At 39.0% G+C, this 13,295-nt stretch overlaps 2 protein-coding genes across 3 annotated transcripts; both read right to left on the reverse strand.

Moving 5' to 3' along the window:
* Window positions 1-786: 786 nt before the first annotated feature.
* On the reverse strand, window positions 787-8,942 carry LOC104952827 (liprin-beta-1-like; the record flags this gene model as incomplete). Its single annotated transcript, XM_010779745.1, has 5 exons — window positions 8,778-8,942; window positions 2,871-2,952; window positions 1,991-2,196; window positions 1,015-1,104; window positions 787-900 (listed from the first exon to the last, which is right to left on the reverse strand). Coding segments are annotated over exons 2-5 (474 nt in total), but the record flags the coding sequence as incomplete, so codon positions are not given.
* A 774-nt stretch (window positions 8,943-9,716) lies between these two features.
* Window positions 9,717-13,289, reverse strand: LOC104952794 (guanylyl cyclase inhibitory protein). Of its 2 annotated transcripts, none has more exons than XM_010779707.1 (5): window positions 13,075-13,289; window positions 12,411-12,543; window positions 11,274-11,423; window positions 10,959-11,064; window positions 9,717-10,467 (listed from the first exon to the last, which is right to left on the reverse strand). In XM_010779707.1, the coding sequence occupies exons 1-5, from the start codon at window positions 13,137-13,139 to the stop codon at window positions 10,331-10,333; spliced, it is 591 nt and encodes a 196-aa protein (XP_010778009.1). In that variant the 5' UTR covers window positions 13,140-13,289; the 3' UTR covers window positions 9,717-10,330. The 2 variants fall into 2 exon arrangements, with proteins under 2 accessions (XP_010778009.1, XP_010778003.1); XM_010779701.1 differs by having other exon boundaries at window positions 13,069-13,288.
* Between the last annotated feature and the right edge of the window lie 6 nt (window positions 13,290-13,295).

Raw genomic sequence — 13,295 nt, forward strand, 5'->3', positions numbered from 1 at the left:
CCTGAGAAAGTCAAATTAGACTGTGTAAAACTACACTGCCCAGCCAAAAAAAAGTAACCACTTTGATTTAACTAGGCCAGTAGGTAAGGACTTTCCACTTTGCAATAAAGTTGTGGGGCGCTGAACTGTTCTTTTGATTCTTATGCATTTTGATATATGATGGTCATTCAAATTTGAAGGAGGGTGAGCAAGCATCTTGAGGAACATTCATCATTAACTCCTCCAAAAAATATAGTTTATTTAATAATAATACTGAATATGTGAATCATAACAGTGATTGACAGCTGATAGGAATAATATGATAATATTAAAAATCATATTAATTCAGACAAACATCGATGAGACAGTTAATTAAAGTACTTATTGCAGCAGTCTGCATACATTTGGTACCCTGCTGGTCTTTTATTTGTTATTGTTCAGTTAAACATTTTTCAATTATGTCTGCCGTCTTATATATTTCTATTTAAGGCTTTACTGATGTGCCACAATAATGTTATTGAGTTAAAATATCAATATTGTGGCATTCCAAGTTAACATTGATTGATATGACTGTGATTAAATCAGCATATACTTCTGCCAGGGGATGCCACCCCTCAAAATCTCCTGCCACCCTATGAATATTTTTGAAAAATGTCTATGCACACGTTATTATTATTAATAATAATTATAATACAAATTATAATTTTTTAAAATTTGTAATCATCTCTTTTTATTTGTAATGATCTCTCGACCCCCACTTTGGGAACCCCTGATCTCTACTACATATATAAACACACAAACACACACCTGTTGCAGCATCTCCTCTGTGGCATTGAGTTTCTCTCTGTGGTCTTCCAAACACAGGTCCAGGTCTCTGATCTTTTCTCCCTGAGCCTCCACCTGGTCTGTCAGCACGCTCACCTGCGTGGAACCAAGAAGTCACTCAATGCAAAAGAAAAGTAAGATTGTATTTCTACCTAACATAAATATATATGAAAAACGTGTTTTTTTATTTTATAACAGCTAGATGGTTACCTGAAGGACCAGAGACTCCTTATCAGTTTCGATTCTGGAAAGCCTCTCCTGGTAGTGGTCGCCCCCGCTCAGAGAGATGTGCCCGTTAGACTGCAGGGCGACAGAAAATATGGATTAAAAATGAACCATGAGAGAACTGACATTTTAAAGAGCAGACAAGGGTAAGGGAGGCGGTACAGGTAAGTTAATAACTCTGCTGATCATAACAACCTTGAAGGTTTCAGCGCCTAACACTGATCTCAGATTAAACTGTCTGTGCTGCTTTACAAACAAAACCTTACATGGCTGAGAAGAAGGCTCTCATTCACACTGCAGTGCACAGAGTGACTTACAGCATTACACAAAAACTCTGGCATTTATCTGGCCTGCAGCCCATCGCTCTCCCAAACAACGCTCTGGTTCCCAAGAAGTCAGCGTGTTCCTTGCTGCACACAGGCTGGGACATTTACAACACTAGCATTTCATTTTGCATTCCCAGGGAACTCAGCAGAGGAAGACAGCCTATCTTTTGCTTAGCAAACAAGTCGCTCGCCTACTTTCACACAGGACTGTTTGCCCAAGATTGTCTACAGTCATACAGTGTTAATGCAGCAGGCTGAGTGAGCACAACCAGAAGCAAACCAGATGTGCTAAAGCATGTTTTCAGCACATTCTGTCCAACCATCACAGACAAGACCTCCTCCACGGTTACACAACTTCTACTGATTTAGATGCTGAAAGTGTTCCTTACTCCAGTTCCAGATTTTATCCAGATAAATCTGTTATGTGACAGAACCAATAGACTGACCTGACGCCAGGCTACAGTATTCTGATGAGAAGATGTTACTGTACTTTATGATCTTCACACTAAAGCACAGTTTTGATCTCGACTAATGATGATGATCTGATCGGATCAATGTTTCTAATGCTGCTTTTTTTCTTTTTTAACAGATTTCAGAGTCTTATGCAGCTTGTTTCCTCCATGAACAAATCTTACCAGGTGACCTTGGAGCCACTCCACCAGACTGTCAGCTGTGGAGTCGGGGATCTGGCAGCGTAGACTTTCCCTTTCATCGGTGTCCATCAACTCCAGGACGCTACTGAGGTCTTCCAAAAGGTGAAGCGCCCGCAGGCTGCCCATGAAGGGAGAGGTAGGAGACTGGCAGTCATACATCCCATTGGAGTAGTCCAGAGCCTTGGAGCCTGAGCAGAAGTATAAATGGCGAGGCAAACATTAGGAGGAGCTATAATTCAAAAAAAGACACGTATGTACTAAATCTAATACTTCACTAGAAAATATATTCTCATGTACTTCCTAAAACTACTGCTCTTAACAGTACAGAGTTTTGCAAAAAAAGTAAAGATTTCTTGTGAAATACAAGCGATTTGACTTTTGATACTTCCCTTTTCCTATTATTAACAATGGTATGTACTGCCATCATAGGCAGACTGCTATGAAGTATAGGTCTAAAGTGAATTATATAATCATGTCATTCAGCTTCACTCTGACTGCCGCTCCTCTAAGGCCACATCCATTTGCGACACTAAAGAATGAGGTAATAAAATGAACTGGTCTATTGAGACACAATATCATTTGGTGTTTACATTGTATAACATAGCTACAAGCCACGCAGCCTAGCACTGAACAAATGCTAAAGCCTTTCAGACATCATGTGATGTCCATTTAAAATGTCAGCGCTGCTATAAACCATAACACTAGACAAAGCCTTATGAATGTTGACTCAACATGGAAGCGTTATACAACAGACACTGTGCTGATTTATGCTCTTACACAGCTGTAAAAACAGGAATTACCACATGGCTGCTTAAATATTTATAATACTAAGTTTATACTTAATTTTATAACAACTCTTTACCTGCTATAATGCCATCCATCTGCTCCAGGGCGGCGGCCAACATGTCGCTGGCATCAGCCATCATCGTTAGTCACTGATTAACCTGGAGGAAACAATTTAGCCGTAAAAAAAAGAGAGAAAAAAGCTCAGGTTTAAAATCTGTTTTCTAACAGTATAGATGTTGCACTGGTGATCATAGCTGAAAATGCACATTATTCAAAAGTCATATAAAGTGCATCTAAATATTGATCGCTTATATATAAAAGCAGCTCCTAAAAATATCTACATTGGCAGTCTAACAAGTAGTAACACAAAGTAAAAACAAGCAATCTCACATTCAACAGAAAGGAATTTTTGATTAAAAACATCCGTGATTGTTATGACTATTACCCCGCAGATAATCACAGTTTAGTCTACAAATCCTTGTGACAGCAGCTGCTGTGTGCTCAAGATGTGAATATAAACATTTTATTTTGCTGGATTTGTCCTCTTCCTACAGTCGTACTCAACTTTCTAGACAAAGAGCGCCCATGTTGGCGTTAAGCATACAGTATGATCACAGAAGGTTCCCACCCAGGAATTACACTGCAACTGCAGAACATCCTCAACAACCATATGCCAAAAAAGCGTTTGTGGGATGGGTTTGACTGCACTGACTGAGTGATATGTCAGAAAGCAAAGAGACATGATAACCAGGGGTCTGTGACAGCTAAAGGCACACAAGAGTGAAACATAAACATCCAAAAAGGAAGTGATAAACGCTCTATGCTGCATCGATCTCATGTAAATGTGTCAGAATACGTGATGAATAATGTAATACAAAATATCAATCAGGCCATTAACCTTATTGGCCCCATCAATGTCCTGCCAAATGGACACTGGACACACTGTTTGGAGCAGAGATACATTTTAGTGTCCAAGCCTTGGACATCTGCCCAGGCAGCACAACGGACCTATTTTCTTTGGACGTTTAATCAAAAGGCTCTGCTGTATATTCAGGCATGCTTATACACGCATGCACAGGCACGTCCCTTTTTCTTTTCGTATCGGCTGCCACACATCCTGGGAGTGCCCCACAGTGGGACGTAGCACCATTTACAAACTTTATGGAAACCACCCACAGACCTAACACTGTTATTTAAGCATTCCTGTGGGCACATTTTCCAATTTGTGTAAAATAAGCTTGCACTAAAACATAGGATCTCCACAACACACGCACAGTAGGCTGAGAGGAGATGAGAGGAACCAGCATGCCATCAGTCAGCTCCAGAGTAAATGCTGAGTGCTTTCCAACAGTAGGGATCTGAAGGGGGGTCAAAATGCCTCGCAGACGGCTCGTCTCACTTATTGGACAAGCAGACGTACACCATGACATTTAAAAAACTAAAGTGAACCCAGGCTCAAATAGTTATTTTCCAAAGGCAACCATTGTTAATGTTTTGGGAGCATTAGCATGTTGTAGGTTAGGGAACAGTGTGCTCAAATAACTTAAAAGATGTCATTTCAATGGGTGTGTTTCAGAGGGGACCTAAATATATCAGGCCTATGGAAATGGTACATTCAGCAGTAGGGATGCCCCATTTGTGGCATCTGAGTGACATTTGCACTTAATAGAAATACAGAAGACGGTTAGCACTCCATATGTTTGTGAGGACTTACGGTGTCTTACGTCACAAACAGTCATATCAGCAAGGAAAGGGTTGTCTAAACTCTTTGGATAAAAACCTTAACCAGAAAAAAAATTGTATTAACCCAATTCTTTTTTGTTTTGGTTTACAGTGTATTCTGAATGTCTTCATACTTGAGGTGTATCAACTGCTGGTATTGTCTGTCTGTCTGTCTGTCTGTCTGTCTGTCTGTCTGTCTGTCTGTCTGTGTGTGTGTTGTGCACAGCTCAGGCTAAGACGGAGCTGGCCAAAATATATACAGTTATGTCCTTCAGGCCAATACATGTGTACAGTACACACTGAGGCAAATGTTGTGCAACAAGAAAGAGAAAAATAGTTGGCATAGACTTGCTTAAATCCATGTGATGGTTTTACTTTTTTCTAGACTGACGTTTCTTATTTTAAACTACAATCTGCTCTGAATCAGATTCAGGGCAGCCCAGGGCAGGAAAAAGGACTTAACAAGGAGCTTAAAGAAATCTCTACACTCCCACAACAGATGCAGTGGTCCAGTCTTTAAAGACACATTTTGGATCATGATGACTCGAACTGGAATGGAGGCCTGCAGGGTATCCTCCTCAAACAGCAGACTCAGCTCTTCTCTCAGGGCAGAAAGGCAAATATGGGTAAGGTTAGCACTTGGCTTACAGCAAACAGACTTCAAACAGATTAGGCCAAGACCAGACCTGCTGCTCAGAGAGCTGCTGTCCACGTGTCAATCAATGCCAAACAGGTGTAAAGACTGAGCAGCACTTCCCAGAAAGCCCAGAAAGAGCTCAGCACAAAGAATGCCAATACAGAGGTCCACTCTGTCCTCACGTCCTGGGATGCCTCCACAGTAAGTACGTTTTGGGTAAACAAAGCAGGGTTGTCGAGCAAGCAGGCACCCTGTCTGCGCCTCACTTTGCCTAAAAAGCATCACTGGAGCAAGAAAGGATTATATTCTTGACTAATGGATTCATTGTTTGTCTATAAAATGTCAGAAAACTGAGAATGTTCACATTAAGATATTCAAGAGCACATCTTCTGCAAGGTTACATCTTCTCACAGCCTTTTGTGAAGACAAATAATGAGTATAATACTTATGACCAAAGCTTCAATGATATGTGGATTCAAAACAAATCCCAAACAATTATTTTTGATAAAAGATATATTGTTTCTGTAAACATCAGGAGTTTCCATAGGTGTTCTGTTTTATATCATATTAAAAAGGGAAAATATTTGCATTTTGCAATAACATTAAGTCACACCTTGGAAACCTTGTTTGACTATTTTCTGACATTTTAGGCCATTACTTGAGTATTTTCCCTTTTTGTTGAATTAAGAAAGCATTAACTAGGAGATATTTGCACCTGTATTTTCCCGTAAGTATATATTTCATCGGTGCACGCTTGTTTTCAAAGGAGACATCTCAAAAATCCCAACAAGCAAGCATCTCTCTCAAAAACAGAGTCTCACTGTCCGCCCTTCTATGAGCACCACTTACACCAACCATAAGACGCACAGAGGGGGCTTTGTTCGTGGTAGTGGGGTATTTTGACTGAGAGGCATGAGAAGACAAAGACGAGAAAAAAATGCAATGTTACGCTACAGTACACATGGCATTTGGAACAACACCTGCCTGCGTACTCTGTCCAGACACAAAGAGCCTCAAAGCAAAAAGAAAGAAGAAGCATTCAAAAAGCAATCTTGCCCTTTGGTGAAAACATCCATATAATTCATGGAGACATGCGGAAAATAATGAATACAAGGGGGAGAGTGGACCGCTATAATGGCTTTTCAAACCCGTCAGCTCTGATCCCTTCAGGCAGGGAAAAACATCATAACCCATCCACACTGGACAGACACTACAGAGAGCGGACGTATTTCTTGTGAAAAAAAGAAAAAGGGAAGATCGTGTAGTCCTCAATCCAGAATGACCTATACTCTTGAGCACACAGGAAATGGAGAGCAACATAGAAGCCTCAGGGCCACTTGTCTCTAAGGGGAGAAAGTGTTTACAGCAGTCATGCAACTGCCTTTAACAGCTTATGTTTTAGTTGCACTGGTGGTAAAAAAGCCCGGGAAGAGAGGAATTTACAATCCAGACATAAATCACACAGCCTTTTGCTTTACGTAACACAAAGCAATCTATATATAGCTTTTTTTGTAGAAACCAGGTCTCACCACATAATGACACTTTCAAACCCTGAGTCATCCGTGCCATGACTAAGTCTTTACCTTTACTCCTTGTTTCCATGAGTAAAGCTTAATTCTTGTTTCCAGACCTCATCATTAAATGTCACTTCAAAACCATGAAGGCTCTGTTCAGCTCTAAAAATACTGTACCATGGGTAAGCTTCATCTAAGTCTAAAAAACTACTGAAGACCTATCTTTTTACATTGGCTGTTGTTTATACTTGAGATGTGTGTGCTGTGTTCCGTTATTATGTTTGTTCCTTTCGGGACTCGACGTGGTCAGTGTTTTGTTTTTATGTTAACCTTACATTTCTGCTTCATGTTGTTATTGTATTCATGTTTCTGTGGTCTTAATTTGAACTTTTGTTCTTTCTTGTGAAGCACCTTGTGAATTATATTTCGGTAAATAAACATATTATTAAGTGTGATTTTGGGACTCACCATATACCCTGTCGTGCCACACCATACAAGATGCATGTTATGAACATGATATGATCTTGTGACAGGGCTTATGTTATCCAGTACAAGTTAAAGGGTGCATGAATGATGTAACGGTGCAGTGAGCAGGCTGCTGTCTGCTGATTCTCCGGGTGTTTACACTCTTAGAGCTTTCCCCAGCCGCCGGCAGGGCGCTGCTCTCGTATAACCTGCAGCTATTTCCAACCCGAGTGAGCAGGCAGAACACATCATCACTAATTTTATACCACCAAACAATGCAGCTTATATGAAAGATGGTGTGGGTGCGAGGCTGATTGAGCCTTTTCTCTCTTTATAAACCATCAGTAACTTAAACTAAGTAACCAACAAGGCTTCTGTTTAATGGGCTATGCAGTATAAACACACTGAACAAAAGATGGAAATTGACCTTGATTTGAAAAAAGGGGCAACGTGATAAAATCTTCACATTTTCTTCCTGGCTGTATGCACTATGCACGCACAGGATCATAGCTGCAATTCATTCATTTTGGACAGCAGCACACATTATTTTCATATCACTCAGGCCTGCACTGCTTGTGCCTTCATTTCACTTATTTGTCTTTGACAATGTGCCAAAAAGCAATACAACACTGAAGTGCACACGTGGTACACATAGGGTTAGGTTGTGCAAATTAAAACAGCTGAAGGTTTACACATATTTGCTTTTTTTCAGAGCATATGACATTATCGTCACTCTGTATCAGCAAAACAAGTAAAAGATACTTGAGTTTTATAAGCCAAGTGCTCATTCTAAGTAAATTCCTTGGATTGTTTACTTTTGCTAAAGTAAAGACTGGAAGGAAGTGAAATAGAGAGTAATTTGGGTTTCCATTAACAGCTGGACAATAATTAACATCTTGAAAGAAACCCCCAGAGTTAAATAAGAAAACAACTTCTTAAACTATCCCACACTTCGGATGTTATAGAAACTGAAGTGTTAAACTAATTGGATGCTCAGGCAGAGGTATTAACTGGAGGACAATTCAACAGCTGATCAAATATCATGGCAGACAGTACACTTTACACAGTTACAGTATGGGTCAGTTCATCTTGGATAACTGGATTATAGTCGGTTCAAAAGTTTGTCAGCACCACCTCAAGGCCACATCAAAACAGATGAAGTGCAGTCTAAAGTAAAAAGAGGTGGGATCGGGCTCTGGGAGTATCTCACTAACCACAATGTCTGGCAGAGTCAGAGGCTGAGTCAGAAACCCACGTCAGAAACCTTTAACCTCCCTTTACATAGCCGGGTCCCACCAAACACCATCGTTGTGTTGGGTTTTGGTGTAAAACATTAACGTCCCTATGCAATTGTAATGTTAGGATGACCCAAAAACATTTGCTCTCGACGTTTTCTCTCCGTGCTAATGTGCAACAAGTGGAAAACTAACTAGCATAGCGTTACTAGCTGGTAAACTGTTGGGATGCTGGAAACCCCAGAAGTCCCAGGACCATTTGGAAAACAATTTCACAGCGGAAAAACTAAAAAAGTGGCCTTAACCGTTACAACATGAGCCACAGCAGTCCGTTTGCTCCGAATAAACGCCAGCAACTCATAAACCTAAGTTAGAATGCATAACAAATCACAGCCAAAACTTCAACTTACCGGAAGTCTGTTCGACAAGATTTCGGGATTTCCTTCAGTTTGTTTTCTCAACTGTTTACAAAACCTCCACAATGCTCAGTTTCTGAACTTCTCCGTGCCAACCAGTGTTACCCCCGTCTGTCCACATCGCTACGCCATGATGTCGAAGTGTCAAGGCTTGTTAGTTGTTGGAAAACTCAGGACGTCACGGCTGGAAAATCCCGCCCCGCTGCGACCGGGATTGGCCCGTGAGCAGGAACTTTTTACATGACGAGAGTAGTGGTGCACTCACTGTCGCATAGGGAAGATCGGACAAATGTAATCTCAAAAATAAAGTTAGAGAAGTGTCATTCAAAATTGTAAAAAAAAAAGTAGAATGTTACATTCACAAGAATTAATTAATGGTCTAAAGCAAATTCTTCAAAATGTTTCCTCAGAATTACAATAATATGACACCACTATTACAAACAGTAAAAATCACAACGAAATATGTCTTTTATGTCAATATAATGTTTGATGTTTATATTTTCTTGAATAAAGGAGATACAAAATATATATGGAAGATCGGACAAGAGTGTTTCGCTACACAACTCCTCACTGTTGATGTCAGAGATGGACAGGAAGCAAATATAATTTTTTGAAAGCCATTCATCTTTTCTGTTTATCTGTTTGGAAACTGATAATAACAATCACATTTAACCGCAGACTGACAACCCTAAACTTGTCGACCTCAATGACGCTGGTATCTTCCACGTTTTGCTGAACATTTAATGCAGCATTCCTCAAAGTCTGGGAGCTGTTCAGAAACAAGCACAGGCGACATCAAGCGGTCTAGAAGTGTCATTGGTGGAAGTAGCATCCACTATCCACAATGTAGTCATACTACTGTGAAAAACAGTCCAATACAAATACACGTTATGAGTTCAATTGTTTTATTTAAATAGAAGTACAGACACATTTACAGCAATATTACCTCATATACAGAAATACCCTTTGTTGTTACGTATTATATCATTTGATTACATTATTGTCACGTTGTGTTGTAGCTGATCAAGATGAAGATGTTTCAACAACTTTTTATTTTAAAGACACTGCATACATTTTTGTATACACTAATATGTTTTGTCAGTAAATTATTTGTCTGCAAAGTAATTAAAAGTACAATATCTGCATCTAAAATTAAGTGGAAATAAATAATTAAATTACAAATCCTGGATAGTTGCAAAGGTATGCAGGGCAGGTGTTACATTGTGCTAGGCAGTCAAGGTAAAGCAAGAGCTGTTGTAGACATTACAATATGTTTACATGAAACTGATTAAAGGGTTTATAATTGAAGTTTAATAAAAAATGATGAGAAAAACAACTAAAATGTCATTGTTTTTATGATACTATTTAATATAGATAGAAAACAAGGCAAATATGAATGCTTTTAATATGATCTCAAGGTAATAAGTCAAGAGCTACAGGTTTTAGTGCTTTTCCAGATCTACGGTGTCACAGGGAGTGGAAGCTGGGTGCAAAAACATCAACATCGGTTAATTTCTTTGCTTCTAGTAAATATTAAACAATACGGGTCAACCATGGGTCCCCAAAGCAGGGTCCTTTCCTGCCGGCCGCTCCACCCTCACAGTGTTGGGGTCACATGCCAGCATCTCCCTCATCCAGTCATCATCCAACGCTCCCTCTATGAACTCCTCCAGACTGATGACAGCTAAAGACATAATAGGGACAGGCGATGAACACAGACAGAGAGTGTGTAGAGAGTGTTCTACACACTCCTTAATTCATGCCTGCAAGGGTTATTACAAGGGAGCTAGAGCATGTTAATTAACTACTGTCAATATCATTTTGGAACATAACATTATAATTGTATACCTAAATAAACCACATAGGAAGAATATTAGTTGTATATGGTTTTTTTTCAATTTAAGTGTTATATGGACAACATTTACAACTCAAACTTCAGCAAAATATGTTGAACTCTACACCTTGTTGAGGAATTCATCATGTTTAGTAGATTTAGATTTAATGTGTGGAAATTTCAAATGCTAAAGTTTTTATTATTTTATGCATTACCTCAGTTCTACTCCATTCATAATTTTTGAAAAAGGCAATTTGAGCTATTTTTTCAGAGTTTTCATTTTTAAACAAATTCCACATATGCACTCTTTAAAAACATATATGCAAAAATAATTTCCTTACCATTATTGTCTTTATCTAATCGAAGGAATATCCTGTTGGTACATTCTTCAGCTGTAAGTGGGTTGGGTTTGGTTAAATCAGCTGCTAACCCCATTTTATTCACAGCCTGTGAACAAATGAAAACACAGTACACTGAAAGATGATGGGTTATCATCTCATGATACATGACAAACAGTGTGACGCCAAGAAGCACGCACACACACACACACACACACACACACACACACACACACACACACACACACACACACACACACACACACACACACACACACACACACACACACACACACACACACACACAGACACACACACCTGCATAATCTCCCGCATCTCCTCCCGAGTGATGGCTCCATCTCTGTCTTTGTCATAGAGCTTAAACGACCATCGCAGCTTTTCCACAGCAGAGCCTTCAACCAGCATGCTGATGGCCATGACGTACTCCCTGAAATCCACCACCCCGTCCTGAAGAGAAGAACTTTCATTATCATCTTGTATTGTTATTTACTCCTCTTAATTATTTTCAACATTATAAAGTGTTCAGGGTTGCATTCTCGAAAAATCTCGCCATCATTTTTTTCTCAACTAATCAATTAATTGTTCAATCAATACATTTATAGAAAAAAAATGTCCTATGTGACATGTGTATTAGAACTTCAAAAGGTATGGCTTATTTAAAGTTGAGGTACCCAAGGATACTTTCTTTTAAAGTTTGTAACTAGGGTTAGAGTGGGGTTAGGGTTAGTATGTGGTATGCACTATATTGCGTTGGACACATTTTCAGTTAAATGGGTAACACTTTACAATAAGACAACCCGTATAAAGGATTCATAAAGGGTTTATAATTAGGTTATTAATTAGGTTGTACACACTTTATCAATCATTAAGAACCATTTATAAACCAGCTCTAACATAGTTTTCATACATCAACACAGGCTCTCTATTTGGCAAGATGACTAAGCCTTATATTGGCTTTAGCGAGAATCAACTCAGTGAACAACAGATACCAAGGATGCTGGCTGATTAAGAAGACGAAGTAAGAATATAAGACTTAGCAGTACAGATACATGTGGGCGGCTCACTATTTGGCAAGCAACCGGTCACAGTTGCCCTGTTTATCTCATGTCTTATAAAAGCTTATTAATGATTTATAAAGTGTTCACAACCTAATTAATAAACAAATGACAAACTATTCGTAAACCAAAATCTCCAAATAGCAAGAGGCTGAAAACAGCATATTCTGCCATTTCTTTAATGAATAATTACTTATATATTTAATTAGTTAATAGATTAAATTAATTAGTTGACTACTTGTTGTAGCCCAAGATATATTTGTTTGATTTATCAATTACAATCATCTTGCGAAGTAGGAAAACTATCCCTCCAGACTTGAGATTCAAAGATTCAATTTTAAGAGATATTTAGCATAAAGTCATAGAATCATTTTCCTACCTCATTATTGTCCAATGTGCGAAATATCTGTTCTGCATACTCAGCTGACTCACTGCCCCCTGTTCCATTGCAGAAATGCTTTTGAAACTCATGAAGAGTGATTAGTCCACTTGGACATTCAATAATAAACTTCCTATCAGAAAAACAAAGAAACAAATGTTTTTTAAAGGAAATAACAATGTCAGTTATTGTAATACACAAGAAAACACAGAGGCAGTCTGGGTGAGGGTCAGATCTGTAGCAGGACAAACATGTCCTTTAAATTCAGAATGAAGAGAATTAAGGTCAACCTATCCCTATAAGCTTGCGTACACCTAGGGACAGTTCTTAGGTAATTTAATTAGGCCAAAGGATTTTTAACCACTTTAACATTGCAAAGTAAAGCTAAGCAGCAGTGTATCGTCATGGAAATAAAGAAGGTAGAAAAAAAATTCCACAGGAAGTACAGAAGCAAATAAAGTTACAAAAGGGCAAGTAGATACAATTTAAGATAGACAGTGACATTTTCTCTCAAACAATAGCATTCTCCAAAACAATTATAATTGTTTTGATGTAAGTAAGATAGTTTCATGGTCATATCCATTACATAAAACCCTTAAGCTGCATCCATACAGTTGAAGCTATGCATGTACATTATAAAATCAAGTGAAAATCTTACCTGTACCATTCGTGCAGCTCCATCACATAAGACCCGCCTCTCCTACAAGGCAGGGTCGCAGCCTGGCCCATTCTGTGAAGGAGCAACAGCTCTGCATTCACTACTCACTTTATACATACACACTAAATCCCAGTTTATGCCGTGCTTTCTAAGTGCAACAGCCACAACCTTATCACATTTGACAAATTACTCAAAGCCAATCTCCTTAGAGGGGAGGAGGGAGGGGG

This window comes from Notothenia coriiceps, unplaced genomic scaffold (assembly GCF_000735185.1).
Source record: "Notothenia coriiceps isolate Sejong01 unplaced genomic scaffold, NC01 NC01_scaffold00000342, whole genome shotgun sequence".
NCBI classification, from domain to species: Eukaryota; Metazoa; Chordata; class Actinopteri; order Perciformes; family Nototheniidae; genus Notothenia; species Notothenia coriiceps.